The sequence below is a fragment of the Ostrea edulis genome, chromosome 5 (genome assembly GCF_947568905.1).
Source record: "Ostrea edulis chromosome 5, xbOstEdul1.1, whole genome shotgun sequence".
In the NCBI taxonomy this organism is placed as follows: domain Eukaryota; kingdom Metazoa; phylum Mollusca; class Bivalvia; order Ostreida; family Ostreidae; genus Ostrea; species Ostrea edulis.
Window position 1 is genome coordinate 40,629,001 of NC_079168.1, and position 27,840 is coordinate 40,656,840.

Below are 27,840 nucleotides of genomic sequence, written 5' to 3' on the forward strand. Positions count from 1 at the left end.
TAAAATCAGCATTTCGCAAATTCTATGGTCGTTATAACGATCTAGTTTGCCAATACAACCTATCATGGGCTCAAATGCTGTCTGGCGTGTTTCATGTCGATTGTTAGGCTATTCTTGGCACACTGATTTTGACTACGGATAACTCCGTTTACCTGATCAAGATATAGGGCACACGGCGGGTTTCATCGGGCGACAGGGAATGCTTACTCCTCCTAGGCACCTGATGCCACCTCTGGTATACCCGGGGGTCTGTGTTTGCCCAATTCTCTGTTTTGTATTGTTTATAGGATTTATGAGATTGATCACTGTTTGTTATTTTCGTCTTTCATCGACATAAGTCAAATGAATATGTAAACGATATAGATATTACTATCTACGAGAACCATTCAAAATTACGTACACAATGTCACTTCTTTGCCTCAAATTACCACCAAATTTAGCCGGAATTTGATAAGAAAATAATCTTAATAAAGTATCTATTTTAGTTAAAGACCCAATTGTAAGTTAACACCCCCAAATTGTAAGCTGTCTGTCAATCAAACATATAACAATAGATCTCAGATGGAGTGACGTCTGCAGACACTGTGGTTTCCAGCTACCCCAGAGAGGTGTTTTGATATCAATAACAGCCAGTATCTACAGGCATTCTTTAGATCTTGAGGAAGCCCAGTATACCTGAGTTTTGATAGCATTGACCTGTCCACAACTGTTATTTTCTTGTATTTCAATTGTTTTTAAAAAGACCCCTGAACAATGCAATATCAATATAATTGTATTTTATGTCTCATACTATTTCCTTTTCAAGAGTACAGCTCACCGAAGCTTGTTTTTGCTTTAAAAAATCAACACTGTAAAACTGTATGAGAATGAAATATGTCATTTATTTTAGACAACAAATGACGAAGATAAAGGTTCATACAAAAAGGGGGGAAATCAGCGATCCACGAACACTGTCATATTCTTGCACAATATGTCAACCCATCATTTCTGATTTCCCCCATATAGATAATTTCACAAATAAATATGGTACTGACCAGTTCAAACAGGGGAAAATCAGTAGATACATACAATGTAATTACATAGGATTTCAACACATCTGTCCTGATTTCCCCATACATGATTATCACAAATAACAAACAATGACTAGTTAAAATACAGACCTTGGAAACTTGTTCCAAAGTGTACAACAAGCAAAAAGATGGCGAACAAAAAGGTGTACAACAAGATGACGAATAATTAAGCTACAATTTTTTTTTATATAGGTGGGATTTAAGATGGGGAGGTGGTGGGCTACTGGATTTCTCAAAATTTAAACACGCTTTCTACAATGTCCAAACAATCAAACTTTCTAACAGAAGTAGACACGTGATCTATACACAAGTTTTCATTGGTTCAGATACAAATTGTGCTAATGTTGAATAGGGGTTCCCGACGGGGTTTAATGTTCAGAGGTACAATACAGGTACTAACTAATATAAATAATATAAGGAAAATGTTTCGCCATAAATGTTATTATATACATAATAGATATTTTCCCTCCTCTATGTACATGCATTTTATATTACACAATCAGAAATCAAACAATAATTTGCACAATGATTTCTAAAACTTGTATCTTATTGAAATAATTTATGTCATCAATTTATGATACCTCTATATTTAAAACAGAAATTATTCATTGAGTCAATGACTGAGAGTAAGAGAGAAAGAGGAGGTGGGAGTAGAATGTGTGTCAGCTTTCCTTAGGAATACAACCATTATTCAAACACTATGACAACAGAAACTCTGCAGAGGTCCCTGAGACAGGTCCTGTGTATATCAAAACTATAAAAAAAGAAAAAAAGGCATGGACAGGTAGATTTCTACCATGTTCTGTCTGTGTATTTCTTTGAGTGCCATGGGATATAGCAGTTAACACCTTGGTAGACCCTGACCACTCCAGGTAAATAACATATATTTAGATTAGGCTCCGCCTACATTTTCACTGACCGTACGGTCATGAGATGGATCTTTGAAACCTGCCAGTAGTACATTGCGGAAATGAAGTTGTGTATATAAAGTTGTGTATAGAGCAGGGTAGCATGTTTTATAGGATCATAAATTGAACTGATTTGGCTATCATCCAAGCATCTGGGTTTCTACAATGTACAATTACCATTATTCCATCAATAATATTACTTTGTGGTTTTAGATTGGAAGTCATCATATATTGAACTAAAGGGTCTTTTTGTACGTGACATCAAGATGGTGGTGTTTGTTTTTTTTTATCGTCAAAATAGATTTGGGAGCAATGTGCTCAGTTGCAATGTCATGATGCACTTAATGTTTGTTTAATTCTGAGTAAATATTAAGAATTGAAAGAGCAAAGGTAAAACGGCATTATTTTACTGACTACATTTTCCCATAAATCTCAGCGGACATGTAGCTTGTCTATGTATTTTTCGAATGGTCCTCGTTTTATGAATTTTCTATGTAAGCCAGTCCGGGTGTTTAGTATCAGTCAACATATTCCATTCATTGTGGTAATTTGGCATGTTTTAAATTTCAGTAAAATGTGTAGATAGCAACTGCCCATCAAATTCAGGCTGTGTTGACAACATATGCACGTGTAACTCCGGATTTATAGACATTAATGGTGACTGTGAAGGTGGGTTTTATTTTCATACAACATTACCACCTCTGAAAGATAACTGCATGTATATCAAAATGTACATAAAATGCTATTTTCATTATTACAGTAAAGTGTGAAGATAAAAATTGCCAATCCAATGCCCGCTGCAAGGACAACAAATGTGTTTGTATAGAGGGTTACATAGACAGAAGTGGAATTTGTGAAGGTAAGAACATTTACGGCAAAAGGGCATTCTCTGTGGATATAAAAGGTTGTATTGAATCATTTCCATGTAAATTAGATTGAGTGTTTGATATCAGTTGTTGTCAGTCAACAGCGGGTACTTACTCCTGTTAGTACCTGATCTGACCTTGGGTGTGTTCAGAGGTTTACGTTTACCCTACTCTCAATATTTATATTTTTATAAAATGATCACTCTTTGTTATCTTCATTTTCATAAATATTGTGCGATAAATTGATACGTTTTAACTTTCCAGTAAAGTGTGTAGATAGCAACTGTCCATCAAATTCAGCTTGTGTTGACAACAATTGCAAGTGTAACTCTGGATTTATAGAAAACAATGATGTCTGTGAAGGTGGGTTTTCTTTTATTAGTCCATTATATGACATTAAGCATTGTAAAGGAATACATATTATTGTAACCTCTGCAAGACAACAGTCACATTCTACATGAAACACACCGGTCGCAGTATCTAAGTGCTAGAGCTTTGGTTTCGTGATCAAGAAAGCCACGAGTTTGAGCACCGCTTGTGTCATGACTGCGTCAAACTTACGATCTAAACATAGAGAGTGTTTACGCTTCGCCAAACACTCAACATTTAGAAGTGAGAGTAACGGGTCTTTCGGATATGACCTTAAAAACGGAGGTCCCGTGTGGCGGCAGGCGTTGGCACAATGAAGAACCCTCACTGTTACGACCCTGAGCGCCAAGCAAAGGTCTAAATTTGTAGTAATCTATTTACAGCTGGTGACGTCTCAGTGTGAGTGAAAACTTAAAAGGGACGTAAAACAAACAACAAACATACAAACAAAACTATTTACCCTGTATCATTGCAGTTAAGTGTGAAGATAACAATTGCCAATCCAATGCACACTGTAAGGATAACAAATGTGTTTGTGTAGAGGGTTACATAGACAGAAGTGGAATTTGTGAGGGTAAGAAAACGTACACCTAAAAATTCAAACATTCCCTATGTGCACACTAAAAAGATAAAATGAATCTAGTTAATAAATTCCATGTAAACCAGACTTTTTTGTTTAAAATCAATTACCATGTATCATCTCTTCCGATAAATTGATACTTTTTGCCTTTCCAGTAAAATGTGTAGATAGTAACTGTCCATCAAATTCAGCTTGCGTTGACAACAAATGCACGTGTAACTCTGGATTTATAGAAAACAATGATGTCTGTGAAGGTGGGTTTTCTACTCTACGGTCAAATAATTGTATGAGGCATTTTTTTATAGGTTTTATCCGGAATCAGATCCAGAAATAGTTATTACCATCTACATGAAACAAATACATTTATGACTTGTATCATTACAGTGAAGTGTGAAGATAAAAATTGCCAATCCAATGCACGCTGTAGGGACAACAAATGTGTTTGTGTAGAGGGCTACATAGACAGAAGTGGAATTTGTGAGGGTGAGAAAATCTACACTCTGTATATATAAGCAATGAAAAAGTGAATTAAGATAACCAACAGTGATCAATCTCAAAACTGCTACGAAGAACACAAAATTACGGGTAGGGCAAATACGGACCTCTGGACGTGCCAGAGCTGGGATCATGTCCCTAGGAGGAGTAAACATCCCTTATCGATCAGTCACACCCGCCGTAAGCCCAATATTTCGAACGGACAATATGTAATGAAAATCAAGGTAGGGGTATAAGATGGCATGAGAAAGACAAAATGCTTTTCAATTTTCTTCCTTATAAAAGGTAAGGAGTAAGTCCATGGAATTTGTAACAAGATCAAAATATGATCCACATTTTTATAGTCTCTCACTTTCGTCAGTTACGACTTATTCCCATAGTTTTGAATATATTTTCTTTCTGTAATTTTGTTTGACTGGGGACAAAATCAGAACTTTCAAAATTTTCAACTGAGGAATAAATTGATATTTCACTGAAAATATAATCCCCTATAGTCAAAGTTCCAGATTCCATTTAGCATTAAACAACTATAAGTGAGAAAGAGCAAGGTGTCTTCATGATCCACATCTTTATTAAAACTGACATGAATTTATGAATACATTTCTCATCTTATCCGCCATATTTATTTCAGGTAGCCTATTCACTCTACCCGTATATACCCCAAATGTGATTGTCACACCTGAGTGATTTTCTAGCTGGACTTGACCAGTTCACATCTCCGATAGTAATATATAGGGAATGAGAAATAAATAAAATCGCATTTTGAAACACCATGCATCGCTCAAAATTAAAAAATAGATATTGTATATTAGTGAAACATTCTGATAATTTAGACCAAAATGCAAAAAAAGCTTATCCTGCATACTTGCAAGTATTTGCAGTTTAATGTGAAATAAACGCGGAGAAATCATTTTGCCAACTACGTACTCATATAGTGGTATAAGCAGAGAACATAAAACATATATTTTGCAAAATACAGGTGCATGTGCATAATATGTAATGCAAATAGAATATTCGCCAAAAAACCGCATCAAATGCGGACATTCAATAGGTACTGGAGATGTGCACTTACCGAGAATGTTAGATTCTCTTATTCTGGTAAATCCACGAAACAAAATAATGAATTCCGTTTGTATCTCGACACAACTTTACAACACATTGTCATTCCATTATACATACTGCGACACACTTCGGCCGTGCCAATAAGGATGTCTTCAATCAGGGAAGGTATCGGGGTCGAATATTTTTCCTGTATTGAATGCTTGACTCGTGGTCAGGGGTTTTGCAGTTTATAAAAATCAGGAATCTGATCATGTACGTACAATGTACATATACACTGAGTATCTGGTTGAATATATTGCGTTCACAACTGTAAGACAAACGGGATGATTTCAGCTTTTCCATCGTCAGCTTCCCATATTTATGTAGCAATATTCCAACTACGTAATGGTGTTTATATCTCTCAATGGATTCGATACACAAGAGCTTGTTAGATGCTTATAGTCTACTGACAAGTTGATGGTTCAGGGGTTCTAAATGTCTCGTTTAAAGTCATCATTTCGCTAATTCTATGGTCGTTATAACGATGTAGTTTGCCAATACAACCTATCATTGAATCAAATGCTCTCTGACGTGTTTCATACCGATTGTTAGACCGTTCTTGGCACAGATTTTGACTACAGATAACTCCAATATAGGGCTCAGGGCGGATTTAACCGGTCTACAGGAGATGCTTACTCCTCCTAGGCACCTGACCCCACCTCTGGTGTGTCCAGGGGTCTGTGTTTGCCTAACTATCTATTTTGTAATTTTGTATTGCTTGTAGGAATTATGAGATTGATCAGTGTTCGTTATCGTCACCTTTCATACAAACGTAGATATTTAAATAAGGGAATTATGATCGGAAATATACATCTGGGTTAGAATACATGTATTACATAAGCAATCCAAAATAAACAGTTCATTACACAAATATATATGTATAAGGGAATATATAAACGGAAATATAGTACAACTTTCAAGTTTCATTGACAATATATTGGAAACCAACGTGAGTTTCATCGGTGCTTATACATGTACATGTAATTAAATTCATCGTTGGAAATTAAAAAGAATATAATTATATAAGTTTGAACTTTATATGGAGAAAATACGGACTTTGTATGTTAGAATTATTTTGTCTACAAGATTCGTCCCCGAAAATTTATAAACGTATGCTTTTGGTCAGAGTAGAAATGAATGAAAGGCGAAGATAACGAACAGTGATCAATCTCATAACTCCTAAAATCAATACAAAATAGATAGTTGGGCAAACACGGACCCCTCGACACACCAGAGGTGCCTAGGAGGAGTAAGCATCCCCAGTCGACCGGTTACACCCGCCGTGAGCCCTACATCCTGATCAGGTAAACGGAGTTATCCGTAGTCAAATTCAGTGTGCCAAGAACGGCCTAACAATCGGTATGAAACACGTCAGACAGCATTTGACCCAATGATAGGTTGTATTGACGAACTAGATCGTTATAACGACTATAGAATTTGCGAAATGCTGACTTCGATCGAGACTGTTGAAACCCCTGTACCATCAACTTGTTTGTCAGTAGCTTGCCTCGATTTAAAAACTGACTATATGCAGAAAAAGCTCTTGTGTATCGAATCAGTTGAGAGATATAAACAACGTATGCAGGTGATAATGGTGTATTGCTACATAAATATTGGAAGTTGACGATGGAGAAGCTGAAATCATCCTCTTTGTTATACAGTTGAGTTGTCAGTTTACCGTTAATGTCTACGTTCAATAAAATATCTAAGTATGAAGCAGACGTGGACGACTCTGTGGTGTCTTTTATTTCGAGCTCACAGGGATATATCGAATCGACATAGGAATGAAAGTTTTTATTGTTGATAGACAAAATGTCGTCGATATATCTAAATGTCGAATTGAAGGCCACAGCAAGAATTTTTTTCTTCTCACGTTGAAGTTTTAGAATAAATTCTGCTGAATTCATTTTGAAGTGCATCTACATGTAGATTAAATGCAATTGCAGGTTTCTTTCTTTTAATTTCATCAGTTTCATTAGAAAAATAACACTTTAGAACTATGAAAGGTGAAGATAACGAACAATGATCAATCAGCTTTGTTTTATTGGTATATAAACCAATATATGTAAAACTTATACGGTACTAATATATGAATCCTGATATGAATTACTACTAATTAAAAAATAAAATGTTTATACCTTTGCCTTTTGCAAATACCACTGATGCATAATAGTATGCTGACATTGTATCATATAATATAAAACATCAGCACGAATTTCACTGATTTATAAATACTAATATCTTATCGAATACATTTCAATTTGAAATTTCGACGTGCAGTGGTATGCCTATTTTCAGTATATATCCATTGAGCCAGATCTACGAAATGAAAATATTTATGCATAAATTACACTCAAGCCTGAAAGTAATTATTATGGCATGTTACAGAAACGTTAAAACACACATAAGCTATAGCCCTGCAATGCAGACATGCGATTTTTGGAATACATACATTAATACATGTACATTCGTGAATGAAGTTCCTACGTTTAAAATAATATTGGTCTTTATGCATTTTGTTTTATGACTTGGTGTAACATTCCTTACACTATGTAAATGAAGGAAAACTTGGTAAGGGTGCAATTCTACACCATACAATCAATATACATGTATAGCAACGCAAAATGTAATAACCAGGCATGTATCGCCATTTTTCAAAGGGGGGGGGGGGGTTCGGGGTGGGAGGGGGCAACCGAAAGAAAAAAATGGAAAATTGGATTCTTCAGAATATTTCGCCATACAAAATGATAATGATAGTTTAAAAAGAGATGAACAACAATAAAACATAACAAAAAACCCAAGCAAATCAAAGTGCTTCGTCCGACGTTCAAAGTCCTAATGCGTGGGAGGGGAGGGTGTGAGTGAAAGGGCCTTTTACTTTGAATGCCTTAATAACCCACACACTTAATTTTCCTCAATCGTTGGAGGTTTGGGGTGGGATGGGGTGGTTAGAGTCCTCTACTATGAGTGCCTCATAATTTTTTTTTTACCCATTCTCCATTTTCTTAATTAATGGTAGTCGTAGGTGATTTTTGCTATTATATCAGAAATATCAAGCTGGGATCAAGTGGGGGTCACCCAATATATCTTTTATTTGCATTACAAAATAACAATTAAAAATTGTTAATATAGGTGGCGGAATGTCCACTTGTCCCCTCCCCCTTGATTCTATGTGCCTGATAACGATGATGCAGAATATGATAAACTCAATTATGACATTTTGCATTAGTACAATTTACGTCGAGTTTAACGCAGAATGTAATAACACAAAATGTGATAGATATACAAGATATATTGAGCGCCAAATTAGCATAAACTGAAGTAATTGAAGATAACAATAGTTGATTACATTTTTACATGAAAGGCATAACGATCGTGGATTTCATATCTATTTTTGCTAGGAAATATTTTGTTTTTATATAAAGTGGTAGAATACAGTGCAAGAAATTCATCAACATCGAATCTGAAAATTTCATCGATATATTTCTAAGCTCAATGCAAACTTGTATAAATATACAGTCAAACACTTTGTGTGTTAGGCATGATGTATTTCTGGATAGAAATTTGAATTATGATAAGATGGACAAGTTTATTTATGTTGGGAGACCTTTATTTTGAATTATATTCCATATTGTACTTATACATCGCAGTAGTCATGTTCAGAGGGGACCTCTCATCCGTAAATAAAAAATAAAACAAAATTTTTCTATTGAATAGTGAGAAATAACATATCAGCCAATAAGATCATTGTTTGAAAATCTCTCTCTCTCTCTCTCTCTCTCTCTCTCTCTCTCTCTCTCTCTCCATTCCCGTACACTCGTGCAGTGTTGTATATGCAAATTATATGATCATGTGCAATTTATGTAAATAAATGGTTTCCCGATTTACAAATCTGCAATACTCTGTACAGTTTAACACAATTCAGGATAAATATTCTACTCTGATACTTTCCCTGATTGAAGATAGCTGATCGGCACGGACTAATTGTGCCACGGTATCTACAACAAGTGACAAAGTGTTTACTGTGGAATACGAATGAAGTTTATCGTTTTGTTTCTTTGATTTTGGATTATGCAATAAAAGGAATTTTACTTCTACTTAGATTATTTTCGACAAGTGTACACGTACATCTGCGGTCCTTTACATGTATTACGAGTAGACCCAGATAAATAGTAGTCCGCATTCGATGCATTTTCATGGCGAACATTCATGCACATGTACATGTCATTGGCATACGTTACAGTAGTATTTGTATGTTGCTTGAAATAGGTGTAAATGGTACAAAGTTTATGCCCTTTGCTTATTCCATTATATCAATAGATAATAGATAAAATATTTCTCCGCGTTTTCGCATAGTTTTGACATGATTACTGCACTGTACGTACATTCACGTAAAGAAAAGTCATTCTAGATTTATTGATCCAAAGCATTTAGAACGATTATTTCTGTACAATATTTTTATTGTAATTTTGAGCACTGCATGGTGCTCTAAAACATGATTTCATTTCTTTGTGATGCCCATATACCTTAGTATAGGAGGTATACGTGTTACCTGTCGAAGCTACTCGCACAGGTAAATCGGAAACACCGATGTGGAGTGAAGCGTAGCAAAAGTCATCCCCATATATACCATGCAAACCCTGATGCATACAACAATAGAATATTCATCTAATATGGCGGATAAGCAGATAAATACGGCGGACAGTGAGAATTCTACTATATTTATTATTCATGTCAGCTTTAACTGACGAAAATGCCTACACATGGTCACACCATCTAATTTGTCTGTATCTTGACAAGAATCTATTATTAAGCGCCATATATAGGTCAAAGTCTGAGGCACATCAAATGAAACTGGTGACTTCTCTGAATTAAAAATTCTCAAAAGGCACGTGAGACAAAATACAAACTAACAGAATGAAAAGCTCACAATTTGCTCTCATTCTATTCTTTCCATTGGATGCTCAATTACATTGAAAGCCAAAGTGTGATAGTAAACTTTCACCCTGAAAAGTACTTCAAAATGAATTCGTGATGAAACAACCTCCATTCATGTTCCATGTTGCTCATGGGGAAACGAATGTGAATCTCAAAACATGCTGTATGACGTGTTTCATACAAACTATTAGACCGTTCTTTACATACTGGTTTTGACTACGAATTATTCCGTTTACCTGGTCGAGATAGAGGGTTCACGGTGGGTGTAACCGGTCAATATACCGATTTTGACTACATATTACTCCTTTTACCTGATCGAGATAGATGGTTCAACGTGGTTGTGACCGGTCGACATCGAATTCTTACTCCTCCTAGGCACTTGGTCCCACCTCTGAAGAGTACAGGAGTCCGTGTTTTCCCTGCTCTTAATTTTGTAATCTTTATGTAATTTATGAAATTGATCATTGTTATCCTCACTTTTTATGCTATATAAAGTGGGCATAGAATTAAACATTCGTTTGTGCTGGATTATCACTTACACATGTCATATTCGGAAGAATATGTTGTATTTGCAATATACATGAATTCCAATTTGTAAGAAGATAAAAATGAAGTAAATTCAATTAAGAATAATACAGAGATGTTTACAGGGTAAATTTAGTGACAATAACTTTGTCAAATCTAATGGGGAGTACATGCACATGATAAATTCAAAACATTGATTTTCAACTGACGTCATTGACGTTCGTTTGACGCAAACCTTACTCTGCTTTGGCAGTTGGCACCTATTTAGTGCAGCAGAACTTGTTTGTTCAATTCAATAGCAAATATCAAAAATTAAAAAAGAGAGTAAAGTTAAAACTGCATCGTTACTTTGATATTTTCACATAAATTCATAAATATGTAGCTTGTATCTTCGTTCTTTACTGTCCTCATAGTAAACTTTTTCTGTGTAAGCCTACTCAAGTATTTAACATCCGTCAATATCTACCTTATTTTTGGTTATCTGATACGTTTAACTCTTTTGCAGTAAAATGTACAGAATCCAATTGTCCATCAAATACATTTTACATTTTCAGAAAAGTGTATAGATGGCAACTGCCCATCCAATTCAGCTTGTGTTGATAAGAAATGCAAGTGTAACTCCAGATTTATATAAAAAAATAATAATAATGGTATCTGTGAAGGTTTTCTTTTCTACGGTTCATTTATTGTATGAAGCATTTGTATGCATTTTATCAGATATCAGATTCAGAAATAGTTGTTACCTTCATATACATTTTCCTTGTTTAACGTTACAGTGAAATGTGAAGATAAAAATTGTCAATCCAATGCACGTTGTAAAGACAACAAATGCATTTGTGTAGAGGGCTACATAGACAGAAGTGGAATTTGTGAGGGTAAGTAAGTGTACAGCAAAAGATTCAAACATTTCCTGTATGCACACTTTATGGATATCATTAGTTTTATTCGATTTTTCTGTGTTTATTAGACTGAGTATTTGATATCAATTAACACACATCATCTCCATGAATTAATACCTTCATTAATTAATAATTTCCAGTAAAGTGTGTAGATAGCAACTGTCCATCAAATTCAGCTTGTGTTGACAACAAATGCAAGTGTAACTCTGGATTTATAGAAATTGGTGGTCTGTGTGAAGGTGAGTTTTCTTGTTTTGATACATTAAGCATGTTGTGGATTTCATCTTATTGCAACGTCCGAAAGACTATTACGGTCTACATAAAACAAATATGTTTATCTTTACTTCTCATTACAGTTAAATGTGAAGATAAAAAATGTCAGTCAAGTGCACACTGCAAAAACAACAAATGTACTTGTGTAGAGGGTTATGTAGACAGAAGTGGAATTTGTGAGGGTAAGAAAATCTACAAACACTCGGAATATGCAAACAATATGAATATGAATTGTCTTTCGAGGGTTCAGCAAAAATATGTAGATACTGGACTCTTTTTCTGACGTCGAATTTCCACCGTGTTTTGAGATCCCTTCTGACGAGAAATTAAGTACATATCATGACTTAACTTCAATGAATGATTTAATTTCGTTACAATGTGACCATTATACTCGTACATTGCGGAAACGAGGATATGAGATACGTAGAACACAAATTCAGTTAGGCTATAAACAGGATTATATTCTGACAATACTATTTTCAGAGGGTGAAAAGGAAACGTTCAGGTAGCGGTAGGTTAGTAGTTAGGGCGTTTGCCTTACAACTGGAACGTTCATGGCTCAATTATCCATTCCCGCGCCCCGTTAAACCTAAGACGTTTAGCATAGGTAGTGACTGTTCCTTCGTTAAGCACCCGCCATGAGAAACGAAAACCAGGGGTCATTTTTGGATGAAAGGTGTCGATAACGAACAGTGATAAATCTCATAACTCCAATAAGGAATACAATATCAAGAGGTGGGCGAACACAGAATTATGATATACATAATGTATTATATTGATATAGAAAAATTGCAAAAAATAACTCTACAACATAGTGTATGTGTATATGTTTTGCTTTTTTAAAAATTTAATGTGATGTAAAAAAAAAAAAAAAAAAAAAAAAAAAAAAAAAAATGTTTGATGTTACCTGCATATTAGATCAAATGTACGTCATTTCGATCCCAGTCAACAACTCTCGATCGGGATCGGAATACGAAATTAAATTTCTGATATCCGGTTGCAAAGTGGAACTGTTTCATTGAATTATGTACTAATTGTACGTTACACCTTAGAGAACTGTTCCTTTTAATAAAGAAAGTAACAAAATAGATACAAAATAAGTGTACCTTAATAATTACTGTTACTGAACTTTCGTCGGTGAAAATTTCAAAATTGCGTATTTCAAGGGTTGTTAACGGTAAGGTCCATATTTTCTATGTGAGTATTTTGATATTTGCTTTTGGATTTGTTTAGCGCATACATGGTATGTCTCTGCTAGGAAAAAGGGAAACTGCCTCATCTATGTATATAGATGCATATCCTATATATTTCTATTTTCAAAAATGTAGAACACTTTCATCAAATGTGTTTAAAAACGCTTAGGCCCCCGATGTAAGAAGTTCCTTTTCCTAGACATCAATATGTCAAATTCATAATCCTTTTCGAATAGTATGTACCACATTTTGTACCAGTTATCCATTTTCAATCCCCTTACAATGGGATTTAGTTGCACTCTGTTGTGTTTGAGTAGATGAGTGTGTGCCAAACAGAAGTAATTTACATTTGCTTCAGTCTCTCATAATATGCTTCATGATTCCTTTATCACAAATTTTCATTCCAATGTTTCTTTGAATATTACATGCATTAATTCTAACTTATATACCAGGCCCAAACATTACTATATCAAATACAGATGTCACTTTCCTCTAATGACCCTCACCGGGGCCCTTGCTGACGTGTCAGTTTTCTAGTTTGATGTAAAACAATATTCGAATAGACTGAAATAAAACGTCACAATGTTCTCACCATTGTAGAATTAACATTATATTTTGGCACACTGTTTTTCCCTATAATAGCTCTAAAACTTCATTGTTATTTCGGATTTCAAACATTTCGGTTGAGCATCACTGAAGAGACATTATTTGTCGAAATGCGCATCCGGTGCATCAAAATTGGTACCGTATAAGTTTTACATATGGACAATTAAATATAGTATGAAATCAAATTTGAATTGGTTTCAAAGTTATTACATTTTAAAATCATTTTGCTGTGAAAACTGGCCTCAAAAACAGACTTAAAGTAACCCCATACTCACATAAGTATCTGATAAAAGTTTAAAATGTGTACTTATTTCAATTTATTACAGTTAAAACTAATAAATTATCACATAAAATATATAGGTCATCACACTTTTTAAGCTGCGAGACTAACATACCGGTATACAAAATCATATATCAACGTCAGAAAATTGCAATTTTCCTTCAACAGCATTATCAAAATTTCACGAAAACTGGTTCAAACGAGTTAATAGTATTCATAATAAGTTCATAAAATATTTCTTTACAACACTATTCAAAGATTTTGTAAAAATAAAGAAAATTTATCAGATGATGAACTTGATAAAGGATTCAATGAAAACAGCTATTGCCTTTAGATTCAATATTTTGACATATTATTGAATATCTGTATACAACTTGGGCTTTTGAAATAGTTTTTGTTTAACAAGGTTGTTTTTAAAATAACCCTTGGAAAACACTCCAACAAAATTTATGGGAATATCATGCATTAATCTAAATAAATCATTCATTTTGCAAAATATTATGACGTCATAGGAGGGTGGAACTACTTTAGTAAAAGTTTTTGTTACTTATATCTATCTAGCAAAAATCTTTTTTAAAAACTGCTGATTTATAAATGAATTAAATGCACACATATGCTGAAAATTTGTATAGGTTTATGACAATTATTTCAAAAGTTGGATTCAATATTTAATCTTAAGTCTTTTATCTGTTTATGGTCTTGAATCCTGATTTTGCAATGAGGTCGAATTGAAATCATGATGAAACATTTACAGTTGACATTTAATGGGGGGGGGGGGGGTTTCCGGGGGAAACGAAAATGAATCTCAAAAGATGAAAACTACAATAGTGTCAGATTCCGCTCTATCAGTGTGATTTTCGAAAGAATCTGGGTAACTTGAATGGCAAATTTTGAATCTAAATGTTTCCATTTCATCTGTAACAATTCCGAGGCACAGGAATAAAGATACGCAACAAGATTGAAAGTGCCCAAATTCAATCAAGAATCACCGTTACAGAGATATCTCCAGGTTAAATGTTCCTACATGCATTGTGTCAAACGTAAATGAATTCCATACACATTGACAAGTCGTTGAAGCCTAGTGGTTCGGGAGCTCGCTTCGCATCCGGGAATCATAGGTTCGATTTTCTATCTCGACGCTCGGTCAAATCTTTTCATATCCTGTCTGATAAGTTTCATACCAGTTAAGTTCGTTAAGCTCCCTTATGCATAGCTCTTATCCTTGGATGAATTTGGCTCCACTTTTTTTGGCACGCTGTTTTTGGCTATATTTAGCTCTAAAACTTCATAGTTATTTCGGATTTCAAAAATTTCGGTTGAGCATCACTGAAGAGACATTATTTGTCGAAATGCGCATCTTGTGCATCAAAATTGGTACCGTATAAGTTTTACATTATGACCCCTGGGTCGAGGCCTCTGCTGGTGGACTGTTAGTCCCCGAGGGTCTCTACAGCCCAGTAGCTAAGTACTTCGTTACTAGCTTGAAAATACGGATGTATATTTATTTGTTGTTATAAAATTTACAAATTCATTTCAAAATTAAGGATTATCTCCCTCATGCATAGCTCTTATCCTTGGACGAATTTGGCTCCACTTTTTTGGCACGCTGTTTTTTGGCTATATTTAGCTCTAAAACTTCATAGTTATTTCGGATTTCAAACATTTCGGTTGAGCATCACTGAAGAGACATTATGTGTCGAAATGCGCATCTGGTGCATCAAAATTGGTACCGTATAAGTTTTACACTAATTTTGATTACGGAATACATTGTTTACCCGATCGAGATATAGGGCTCAAGGCGGGTGTGTCCGGTCGATGGAGGATGCTTACTCCTAAGCACCCTAGGCACCTGATCCCACCTCTGGTATGTCCAAGGATCCGTGTTTGTCCAACTCTTTATTCTATATTCCTTATAGGAGTCTTGAGATTGATCACTGTTCGTTATCTTCGCCTTTCATATAAAGTGGTTATTCCTTTGTTAAGAAGATGAAGAAACAGGTTTTTCGTGGTAAGCGTTAACACGATAAAGAATGACCAATGATAAGGTCTTGAGATTCATGCAAAGGTCAAGAATAGCGCTTTGAAAGAATTTTAGACCCGTTTTTCATTGGACGTCAACGACATTTGTTTATAGAAGACCGTGATCTGTTTTTGTCAGTTGGATCGTATTTAGCGGGAAGCAGTGGGTTTAATTGATCAACAATTAAAAGAGTAAAGTTAGTAAAGTTAGAACTGCACTATGTTATTTGTTATTAATATTCTCTCACAATTCCCGCTGAATAAGTGCCTGGTCTACGTATTTTTGTTTGGCCCTCGTCCATTCATATTTGTTTCTGTAGAAGCCAGTCCGAGTGTTTACTATTAGTCATTACATTCCATTTCATGTCATAATTTGATACGATTCATCTTTCCAGTAAAGTGTGTAGATAGCAACTGTCCATCAAATTCAGCTTGTGTTGACAACAAATGCAAATGTAACTCCGGATTTATAGAAAACAATAGTGTTTGTGAAGGTGGGTTTTATTTTCTAAGCACATGACATAGAAATAAAGCATATTGTGGATCCTAATATTAATTCTGAAGCATTTATCACAATCTATATGACAATGGTTTCTTTATCATTAATATTGTTTGATATTACAGTTAAGTGTGAAGATAAAAATTGTCAGTCGAATGCCCGCTGTAGGGACAACAAATGTGCTTGTGTAGAGGGCTACATAGACAGAAGTGGAACCTGTGAAGGTAAGAAAATCTATGACAATATAGCCTAGCATTTTATTTTTATGTGAATCTGTATATCAGTGGCTTCATTTTACATTTTCCGTGAAAGCCTGCCCATGATATAACAACAGTTCACATACACCATCTCTTCCAATAAATTAATACATGTACAATTTACATTTGCAGAAAAGTGCCTTGATAGTAAATGTCCATTAAATCAGCTTGTGTTGACAATAAATGCAAGTGTAACTCTGGATTCACAGAGATCAATGGTCTCTGCGAAGATGGGTTTTCTTTTACATGTACAAGGCATTGCATAACATGTTTTGAATACCGTCAGCGAAACATAGGATACACAGGCATTTGAAGAAAGTTTTAAAATTTATATGTAAGTTTCATTTCTTATTTTTGTAGTCAAATGTGTAGACAGTGAGTGTAAAACCAATGCAGTTTGTCGATATAACAAATGCACCTGTAAAGTTGGTTTCATCGAGAGAAGTGGTAGTTGTGAAGGTAACAACACTTTGAAATATTATACATAATGTAAGATAAAACACTTGTAAAATGAGAAAATGTTCGATAACCTACTTTTTTGTTTCAGTGATTTGCCACTCATTTAACTGTCCACGATTTGCTTCCTGTCTTGACAACAAATGCACTTGTAATTTAGGATACATTATGGTTGGGAAAAAATGTGAAGGTGAATTGTGTTTTCAGAACTGAATTTCTCAAATAGTTTAAATGAATACTCATGATATCTGGAATTCAATGATTATTATTTTGTCTTCTATCTGAACGTTTTATTTTCAGTTAAATGTCAAGTGTCAAAATGTGCGGAAAATGCTGAATGTAGATCCAATAAATGTCAATGCAAGAAAGGGTACATCGGAGACGGTACAACAGGATGTCAAGGCGAGTATCGTATAAACTGTAGAGTGTCAAACAATTACATCACCATACAAGGGCAAGGGATAGTTACGCGTACGGTATTTGACATAAAACTTCATTGTAAACGCAAGGGATCTGAAATACCCCTCAGACCTAGTTCGTCAGTTTACTAAAAATACTTCTACGGAAAACTGTTCGTCTTTGAATTTCCTTTGTCAGACTGAGTATCTGTGGTATACCCTAGCCATCATTGTTCCAATTATAGAAACGTGTGTCAAGCTTCATGATGTTACAGGGGTTTAAGTTTAACGTCAGTATTTTGCAAATTCTGTGGTCGTTATGATGATTTAGTTTGCCAATACAACCTATCTTTGGGTAAATGTTATCCGTCGTGTTTCATACCGATTGTCAGACCGTTCTTGACACACTGATTTTGACTACGGATTACTCCGTTTACCTGATCAAGATATAGGGCTCACGGCGGGTGTGACCGGTCAACAGGAGATGCTTACTCCTCCAAGGCACCTGATCCCACCTCTGGTATGTACAGGGGTCCGTGTTTGCCCAACTCTGTGTTTTGTATTCTTATAGGAGTTCTGAGATTGATCACTGTTTGTTAATTTCACCTTTCATGATAAATTTAATTTATCAATTAGAAAGTTGTGGAGGAAAGGTCTGTGGAAAGCATGCTCGATGTGCATCGTATGGTCGCAGAAAGAAGTGTAAATGCATCAGGGGTTTCTATGGCAATGGTATTACCTGTACAGGTAGGAGAATCTTGATTTACATATCACTGTGATTACTGCACTTCAATTGTTTTATCAAGTTTGTTGGGTTTTTTTTCAAATTGTGTCGTTTGCTATCACATCAAATGGGTGATGTCGTCAATTATAGTATCCTGTAGAGAAATTGAATAGAAAAGGTTTTGTGAAAGTTACATTTCATTTTGTAGATACCTGTGGTGGAAAGAAATGTCACATGTATGCAAGATGTAAAAATGATAAATGTGTTTGTGGCAGGGGTACTTACGGATCGGGAGAAACTTGTAAGCGTATGTATTTCATGTTATTTGTTTTGACTGTTTAATTTTCTCGTAGTTAAATGGCTCGAAGGATTGTGCTCAAAACTATGTTCGTAGCAGGAAACTCCCAATGTTCTTCAAAGCATTCATATTGTGAAATATGCAAGCACATTCCACTTCAATCTAATTTTGCAGTATTAAAACAGCATCAACATTTCCATTGCCGAAAATGTATTTTGAAGCTGTTGCTAAGAATAGGCAATTGGATTTTAAAACAATCAGCAGGAGTGTTTTGTTATTGTCAGGACTTTGCGGATGGAAGCGCGTGAAATGTGGAGACAACGCCAGTTGTTATCGAGGAAAGTGTAAATGTGATGGTGGATTCGAGGGAGACGGCATAGTCTGCAAAAGTAAGAGTTCATGACTTCGTACATCGATTTCTTAGTGAGTTACGAAAGATATTTTGATTTAAAAACGTTGTAGTCTTTCAGATTGATTATGTCAAATAAGAAAAATGAAAAGAAATACTTGAAGGACGTTTTACTACGCAGTATAAGATACGGTTGTATATGCGTTGTTTGTGTTGCATTTTATCTGTTTTTACATATTTTTTCTTTCGTTTTTAGAACTCTGTACATGTGCCATCATGAGTCACACTTGGTACAATCTGTATGATGGAAACTTTATAAGGTTCGCTGGAACGTGTAAATATACCTTGTCAAGATACAACAATGCCACGTCTCTGTGTCAATATAACGCGGAAGTTAAATACAAAAGGACAGACTCTCCTAGAAAGGGAACGATGCTGGAGTACATGGAACTCACAGTTTTTGGAAAGAAGATACACTTGGGTAGAAACTTGGAAGTCATGGTAAGACGAGATTTCCTCTGAATGTAATTTCTAAACACATCGGCAAAACGTAATGTATTTATGAAAAGTGAAGATAAGGAACAGTGATCAATTTCATAACTCCTATATGGAATATGAATTAAAGAGTTTATCAATTACGATTAAGAGTTCGAAAAGTTCCCGAATCTATTTCAATTTTCAACCACTTCGTCGGATATTGGTTGTATAATCCAAATCCATCCTGTAAATTGATTGATTGATTATACATGCATATTGTTTAACGTCCCTCTCTAGAATATTTCGCTCACATGGAGACGTCACCATTGCCGTTGAAGGGCAGCAAAATGTAGGCTTATGCTCAGTGCTTAGAGGAGGGATCTTTATCGTTCCACACCTGCTGTGACACGTAGCCTCGGTTTTTACTGTCTCATCCGAAGGACCGCCCCCTTTAGTCGCCTCTTACGACAAGCAAGGAGTACCGAGGACCTATTCTAACCCGGACCCTTACGGGACCCATCCTGTGCAAGTCAATGTTACCCAATCCTAACTATGATGTGCTGTTCTTTTACTTTTAGATTGATGGGTTACAGATCTACTTACCTTACATATCCTCCTCTATAAAAATTCACTACAGTGGGCTGGGCGTGGTCGTTATCTGTGACAGTTGTAGTACTAGATTGTTCTGGAATGGAAAAGGCTTTGTGGCATTATCTGTTCCAATGGATTTTGGCGCTTCTTTGACTGGAATGTGTGGTAACTGTAATACTAAGAGAGACGATTTAAAAACCAGCAGTGGTGAAGATGTATCTAGATATGGAAAGACAGTTGGGTCTTCTATTGGGGAAAGTTATCTTGTGACAGAGGCCGATAACAACCAAACGTAAGACATATTTAGCATTCTGTGAGTTTTCATTTATTCAGTAAAATCTATTTGAATACATTGTTGGAGGATTTATTGTATTAAAAAAATTGAAAGAACCTATCAAATCCTGGTTTTCAGCACAATTTTTGTATTGATAAATCAAAATGATTTAGGTGCGAGTCTCTCGGATCTACCAACACGTGCTGGAATCGTCTGGGTTCCAATTCATTTAGGAAATGTGGTCTATTGAACAAGAGAAACAGAAAGTCACCTTTTAAACGTTGCATGAAAGCCTCCCCCGAGTTGGCGGACATGATGTACAAAGCTTGTCAACAGGATTATTGTGCCAGTCCTACAGAAGCTGAAGCTACTGTTTGTAGACATCTTGAAGGTTTCGCCACTTTATGTGCCAAGTTTGATAAACTTGTTTATTGGAGATATCGTGTACCAACGTGCAAACGAAGTGAGTCAATACTTTACAATATAGAATACTGAAATAAGCATAGGCAAGCCCGTATATTTAAAACAAAAAACCACAAGTTAAAACGAATTATATCCAAAGCTTGCATACGAGAGTGATATGAATCGTAACACCATTGTAGAACTCAAATGTGGAAAGAAAATGTTTTACTGGTGGATGTCTTCCGCGTGTCCCAATACGTGTTTGGAACCAAATGCAGGTCGTAAATGTAGTCTTCCAAAGACTGAGAGTTGCCGATGTATACACGGCTACATTCTGAGCGGAGATAAATGCGTCAAAACAGAGCAGTGTGGGTGCTCAAAAGGATCCAATTATTTCCCGGTACTGTATTACGATGTTTGAATGAGTGACTTGTTCAAGTGATAAAAACAACCATTTAAAAAAATGACCTCTTTTTCAGCTGGGATCGTCGTATATTAAGCCAGATTGTTCTGGAAAGGACGTATGTCGTAAATTACCCGGTAAAAAACGGCCTAGGTTGGTGAAAGGCAAACAACAAAATTGTCACAGTGAGGCCACCTGTGACGTCATACACGGTGTACCTCAGTGTACCTGTCAGATTGGATATACAGGGGACGGTGTCAACAAATGTAAACGTAAGTAAATCATGATATATACCTATCAGTGTTTCCTTTTTGATAATGTTGATTTCGCAGAGTGTGGTCCGATTTTCTGGATCACCACACTGGTTTTCTGATTCCGTTTTCAGTATCCTCTGAAACTGATGACGTCACAATTTATCAACGTAAAGTTTTTGTGAAAAATATCGACCGCGTCACAAACAAAACTGCTTACACACACAAAAAAAATAATGTTACTATTTGATCATTTTGAATACATCTATTATCTTATAAATGTGAATTTAAAAATACACATGAAGTATATAATAAATTTATCACTACTACAGTAACTTGATCCGAAGAGTTGAATCACATTTCGGCGAAAAAAATTTGCGCTATGATTTTTGCATATTTGACTTCTTGGAGAAAGCGAGGTCCAAGAAAACACAACACAGCATATGTTGAATAACATTGCGGGGTATCCCGCAGAGAAAATAATTTAGGGGGCCCAAATAGGTATATAACTATGCTACTAGATACATATACATGTATCAATATAACTAAATACAAAAACTCACTTAAAACAAAGTGATGTAACATTCGTCTGCATAAAAACATTTACTGTTGTAAGTATTATTTATCATATAAATAAAACAGTATATTGTATACAGTATATTGTGTATTCTTTCCACAGCGGCAACCTCGTGTTCTGTCACAGAGAAAGTAAGGAATTGCAGCGCCACCATACAGTTAGCAGGGGAATGTTTCTACAAATCAAGACATACACAGACTTGTCGATACACAACGCTCAGCGTCAAGGATGGAAATAAGCATCGCGCTTACGTCAAGTTTAAGGGACAGCGTAAAAGCCGATCGTTATCTCTAGGACATACGTCTTTAGGATGCGCAGACTTCACATTCACGGGTGGCCGAGTCATTATAAAAGAAACAATATGTGATTGCCCTGGACATTGAGATAAACCATATTAACTAAATGTTTATTCAATGTAATTTTATATGATTTTAGATAATTCATTATTATCTAAAAAGCACAATAAAGAGTTGATATAAGGGGTAAACTATCTTACAATGTATACCCTAATTACAGTATTCCATCAATACGTTTATGGAATATTTATAATAAATGGCAATTATTGTAGGCAAATTGATGAATATTATTGACAGGTACAAGTTGAATAAAGTACTGTGAATTATTATACTGAAGGATCTTCATTGGGATATATTTTCATTTCACTATTTGAATACATGTATATGCATTTTCCTCACTGTTCAAACTTCTTTTCTGAAATGAAAAGCAAAGAAATAGCTAGGTAATTATCTTTTTCTCTACATGTATATAGGAAGGGTTGCAATTGTGCTTCCACCCCACCTCCCCCCTCTCTCTCTCTTACATTTTTATCGTTTTTGACTTGCTATTCAATATGATGACTAGGGTGAGAGTTTGGACACGTTCCGTCCAAGAGCGGATCCACAATATACGATGTGACAAAGATTGACTTAATTAATTTCAAGGAGGATGAATTAATCAATTATGGTAATTAATGCAAACATTACGTATATCCAGTGAGATTGCTTACCATGCACTATGGATAGATTTAGAAAGACAGGGAGTCAAAATTACAAAGGAGAGCAAACAACGTAGTCCAACTCGTGAAAATTTTCTTTTAGAGTGATTGGAATAAAGGAATATAATGAGGGCGAAGTTAATAACTTTACAATAATCATAAAATTATACTAAAACACTGAGAATGATCAAATCAGACCAAGCAATTTTAAACACAGCTCAGGGAAACAATTGAATAGAGCCAATAGAAAAATAAGTACTAAAGACTGCTACACGCTCAAGGTAACTTACTATAGAGCTGGGTATCGCAGAAAAAAGGACCGCGGTGGTTCGTGGTATTTGCAAAACACTGCGGTACATACCACGGAATCTTTAAGTATCCTCACGATCCAATGTTCATCGTTTTTAGTTGTGATTCACTGTATGTAATGAGCAGTTATTAGTTTATTGATTGTAAATTGTATTTGATTTATTCAATGTAAATAAAACGGGGAAATATTTCACCTAAATATATTTTGAAACCAGTAACAGAACAAAAGTTTGTTCTGAACGTAAAAGTAAGTATGTACACTGTATATAGTACAGCAGTGTCTCTACATCATGACTAGAACCGACTGTGACTAGAATATTGATTAAAGGAAAAGGCAATCCCAAACAATTTACATGATAAATGATAGGATTAATTATATGATAAAAATTTGTCATAATATTTTGTTGATAAATGGCCAAGATAAGCTTCCAGGGGCGGATCCAGGAATTGCGGTTACGGGGGGGGGGGGGGGGGGGGGGCTGGGTTTTACAGATTCTATAGGGCTTGAAATATGTCTCCTATTCAAGTAATTTGTACTATTTTTATCACTTTTAATAAGGTGAAATTGATAAAATGACGCAAATTTTAAGGGGTTTTGGAAAAACTATAAAGTAATTCAAGAAATCAAAAGATTTTGTCATTTATTTCTCCGGGAGTGGTAGAAATTATCGCTTCTTTTATCGTTTAGTACATTTTTCGAAACAAGATACCACGATTTACATGTACCTTAAATTTGAAAAATTTAGGGGGGCGGGGGGGGGGGGGGAGGAGCGCCCCCCCCCCTTTTTTAAAAAATCCGCCATTGGCTTCAGTACTAATTTGAAAACGTTAAAAATTGAAACTCCCGCAATCTACAGAGATGCCATAATGTGGAACTCTTTTGTATTCAAGACCACAAAAATCAATAATTTTGATGTCACACCGCGGTACCGTCTGTTCCGGTTTTGATAAGATGTGATACTGTAGATTTTACGAATGAATAGGTTTATGCCTTCCTGTCAAGCTGTTAATTGCACTAATGCAAAAGGGACATGTGATTTTTTTCTCTCTCCAAATTCCCAACCCAACCAAGTCATCTGAAAATAAAAGATAATGTAAGCTGTGGATCCATTATTAGAGTAATGACAAGTTGAGGTTCGAGACATTTGTATGAAGAAATGTGTACCGTCTGCCTGGTCTGCGATTTCTTTTCTCAATTTCTTCTTGCGAAAGAACGGGCTCAATCTATACGGCTTCAAGCTTACCTGTTCGTGACTTGTCATGTTTACAGTGCTGCTGAAGAAATAAACCGGAACCGACGGTGTGACATCAAAAATTAAACTTCAATGACCGCTCTCTTAAAATATATGGTAGAAAGCAAGGATTTTTGTTAACGACTGTCATTTACGATATCAGTAAGTAATACTTTATTCATAAAAGCAACAATGTGGTTAGGGTTGCCTTTCTTTAACCGGAATGGCAATCAAAATAATGAATAGAAAGAATGAATATAAAGACCTGTGCAGTTTATTTGACACAATTTCGAAGTCTAAGTCTGCATCTGCCATTTTATATTTTTACTCTGAGTTTGCCTAACTGGCAAAAATAGTATAAAACATACAATATAAAAAACATTTTTATAATCTACCTTGTATCAAATGTTTTCTTATAATACTGAAATGAAATATTTGTTTTATTAATTCTTTGAATTTCTGTTGAACTGGTGGTACATGTTCGTTGATGAATCGTAAAAGCATTACGTTATAAACATTGCATACAGAATTTAAAAAGACAGACAACTAGTATATGCTGTTATTTCTAAGACGGATAGAACAAAAGAGACGAGACATTAAAGAGTTTCGATATAAACAGTTGAGGAAATTCCGATTAGCAAAACCAAACGATTTTCAAAACAAATAATGCTTTTCATAGACGATCCATAGAGAACTATGGAAGAGGCAGGGCAGGAACCATTAGACATGCAAATCAGACGGAGGAAGTGGGGCTGGATTGGACACATCCTAAGGAAGCCACCATCCAGCACCACACGCCAGGCCCTGACCTTGAACCCGCAGGGCAAGAGAAAGAGGGTACATCCAAGAAACACCTGGTAGCGTGACTCGGAGGCAGAATTAAAGGCGCAGGACATGACCTGACACGACGCAGCAAAAGCAGCCCTGAATCCTGTTTGTTCGAGGACTGTCGTCGATGGCCCATGTTCCTCATGGAACGACAGGCCTAAGTAAATAAGTAATAGACGATCCACAGTGTGTTTTGTTTAATGGGGGGTGCTTTTCAGGAAGTTTAGACAATTCGTCTCCTCCTACCGTTGCTCCTTACACATTTTAAAGAGGTTGCCCCCTTTTCATACAGACGGTATATATACTTAACTGTACACAACAAACAAGTTATTTACACAGCTACCGGCAATAATACTATGTATAGAGTAGCCGATGATAAAACGATCCATACGATATTTAGAAGGGGTAAGTGGGAACTGTACGATATCACGAGTACCACGTCAGATGGCTTACTGGTATGTCTCCGTAAAGACGACCTGTCCAAAAGTCGTGCGATACAGCAGTACCGGTTCAGTACTCCATGGAATCCAGTACAACTCACAGGGCCAGCCTCTGTACGAAACTGCAACTTACATCAGCGAGAATGTCAACGGAGACATCATCGTAACAAAGTGGAAGAACAATAGGTCCATGGGCCACATCGCTCACCTGAGTCACCTTGAGTAGTACTACCTTGGCACATATATTTAAAGATTTTTCCTATATACATGTATTCGCATGTAAAACTTTGATTCCTATTGTGGCCCCAACCTACTCCCTAGGGCCATGATTTTTACAAAATTGAATATGCACTATGTCATGAAGCTTTCATGTAAATGTAAACTTTTCTGACCAGTGATTTTTCATCAGAAGATGTTTAATGATTTTCCCTATATATTTGTATCTAACAATTTTATCCCCTACTGTGGCCCCATCTTCCCCCGGGGATCATGATTTTTACAAATTTCAATCTGCACTATGTCAGGAAGCTTTTGTGCAAATGTAAACCAATGGTTTTTAAGGAGAATTTTTAAAAAAAATGTTTTTCTATTTATTGATTGTGTAAAACTTTGATCCCTATTGTGGCCCCATACTAACCCCAGAGGTCATGAGTTTAACAAACTTGAATCTGCATTATATCAGGAAGCTTTCATGTAAGTCTCAGTTTTCTGCCTCAGTAGTTGTTGAAAAAGATTTTTTAAAGATTTTCCCAATATATTTGTATGTAAAACTTTGATCCCCTATTGTGGCCCCATCCCACCCCCGGGGGTCATGAATTTAACAAACTTAAATATGCACCATGTCAGAAGCTTTCATGTAAATTTCAGCTCTTCTGGCCCAGTGGTTCTTGAGAAGATTTTTTAAATGCCCCCCCCCCCTATTTTTGTGATTATCTCCCATTGGAAGGGGCATGGTCCTTCCTTTGAACAAACTTGAAAGCCCTTCACCCGAGAATGCTTTTGGGCAAGTTTGGTTATAACTGACCCAGTGGTTCTGGAGAAGAAGTCGAAAATGTAAAGTTTACAGACGGACAGACGACGAACAACAGGCGATCAGAAAAGCTCACTCGAGCTTTCAGCTCAGGTGAGCTAAAACGCTGTGACTGCTGGCGATAGATTAGGAATATTTCGGTTTTCTTACTCTGGGAGGGACATTGAATTTGATGTCTGAGCCGTCACTACTGATGATGCTGCCGGTGTAGCGATGATCGTTGTCGCTGGTGATCAGGGTCGCTCTAAAAATAGCGGTATATAGCCAAAGGCACTTGTTTCTGTAAATGACTTATGACCTCCGTATACTAATAATAACACAAGGTACCTAACTTCAAATGACACCGAATGGCACCCCCTGAGAATGTCGGCCTGTTGAGCTTCCAGGGAATATGCGATGCAAACCGTTGTATTGTACAATCATTCAACTTAAAAACCATGTATGACATGACTGCATTCATTGCCTCTTATCGCCGAAAACTGCAACAAAACATGGGTCTACAGCTCGATTTTCCATTTTATATCACGAAGTGTTATGTACTGATACCGCACAGAATACGTGGGCGATTTTGACTGGCTACTTTGAATACTTAAGTAGAAGTAATTCTCCATAAAACGGAAGCCTGCCAAAGCAAATCTTACCATGATGGCTGGGGTGTTGCTAAAACGCGGAACGGAAAACGGAAATATACTGTATTATGCAATAATGTTATGAGGAGGTCAACATTTTGCAAAATCAAAAGGCTTATTATGAACAAGGAATGCAGAAATTACAGAGAAACAGGAAATCATCCTCAGAATCCACCATTTCATATTGATACCTCATACTAATGCATTATTATGTATTTTTACACGGTGTATTTTGTGGATGAATGTACTAACAGGCGCTTGCTTAATAATTTGCATACTAAGTTTTAATAAAAATATCAA

At 35.8% G+C, this 27,840-nt stretch overlaps 1 protein-coding gene across 1 annotated transcript; it reads left to right on the top strand.

The window, feature by feature from the left end:
* The first annotated feature begins 10,062 nt into the window (after positions 1-10,062).
* Positions 10,063-22,703, top strand: LOC125651174 (zonadhesin-like). Its single transcript, XM_056166074.1, has 19 exons — positions 10,063-10,093; positions 11,407-11,466; positions 11,629-11,727; positions 11,892-11,990; positions 12,108-12,206; positions 16,518-16,616; positions 16,747-16,845; positions 17,239-17,337; positions 17,426-17,524; positions 17,635-17,736; positions 18,369-18,479; positions 18,665-18,763; positions 19,039-19,143; positions 19,360-19,604; positions 20,159-20,463; positions 20,619-20,908; positions 21,048-21,247; positions 21,327-21,522; positions 22,181-22,703. The coding sequence occupies exons 1-19, from the start codon at positions 10,063-10,065 to the stop codon at positions 22,459-22,461; spliced, it is 2,718 nt and encodes a 905-aa protein (XP_056022049.1). The 3' UTR covers positions 22,462-22,703.
* Positions 22,704-27,840: the final 5,137 nt, after the last annotated feature.